The 664-nt window shown below is 69.4% G+C and overlaps 1 protein-coding gene across 2 annotated transcripts; it reads right to left on the bottom strand.

Annotated features, from left to right (window-relative positions):
• Positions 1-8: 8 nt before the first annotated feature.
• On the bottom strand, positions 9-662 carry LOC113979571 (G1/S-specific cyclin-E1-like). Of its 2 annotated transcripts, none has more exons than XM_027706924.1 (3): positions 467-656; positions 284-392; positions 9-127 (listed from the first exon to the last, which is right to left on the bottom strand). In XM_027706924.1, exons 1-3 carry the CDS (start codon positions 478-480, stop codon positions 26-28), a joined length of 225 nt encoding a protein of 74 aa, XP_027562725.1. In that variant the 5' UTR covers positions 481-656; the 3' UTR covers positions 9-25. The 2 variants fall into 2 exon arrangements, 1 of the variants encoding a protein (XP_027562725.1); XR_003537911.1 differs by having other exon boundaries at positions 37-127; positions 284-374; positions 594-662.
• Positions 663-664: the final 2 nt, after the last annotated feature.

Below are 664 nucleotides of genomic sequence, written 5' to 3'. Positions count from 1 at the left end.
GAGGCACTGCAAAACAATAACAGGGCTAAATAAGATTACCAGAAGCCAAATCAATTACCTGGTTTGCACACTGCTTTTTTCTAGTCAGCTCCATCTTGGCAATTTCTTCATCGGGATCCTGTAAGAACTACAAAAAGCAGTATATAATTTCCGGAGCACAAACTGCGGGACCAGCAGCTGTTGGTCCCCCAGGGGCACATCCCCGCACCCCCAGCGCGGCGCATGGCCCCGCACCCCAACAAAAGGCGGCGAGGGCCCGGGCGCAGCCATGGCCCGCACTCACCGTGGCCATATCAGCTTTTCTCTTGCGGGCTCGCATGGCCCCGTCCCCGCCGCCGTCCGCCCTGGCGGGGCCCTTCTCCTCCGCGCGGTCACTGCCGAGAGAGGGGGAGCTGAGCGGCCGCGGAATCCTCGCGGGGGTGCCCGCGGGGCGCTCGGCCCGCAGGGCCCGGCCCGGCACACTCACCTCTGCCGGCGCATGGTGCCCTCCGGGCCCGGCCGGGGCGGGACGCGGCGCCCACAAAGGGCGGCGGAGGCGCGGAACGGGCCGGCCCCGCCGGCTCCCCCCGCCCGCCCGCGCTGCGCTCACTCACCGCCGCGTCGGCCCCTTTCCCGGCCGGAGGAAGCGGGTGCGTCGGCGGGTGGTCGGCGGGTGCGGGGGGGG

Source organism: Neopelma chrysocephalum, unplaced genomic scaffold (genome assembly GCF_003984885.1).
Source record: "Neopelma chrysocephalum unplaced genomic scaffold, ASM398488v2 Primary Assembly neopelma1_83580, whole genome shotgun sequence".
NCBI lineage: Eukaryota > Metazoa > Chordata > Aves > Passeriformes > Pipridae > Neopelma > Neopelma chrysocephalum.
This window is presented reverse-complemented; position numbering and strand designations above follow the sequence as displayed.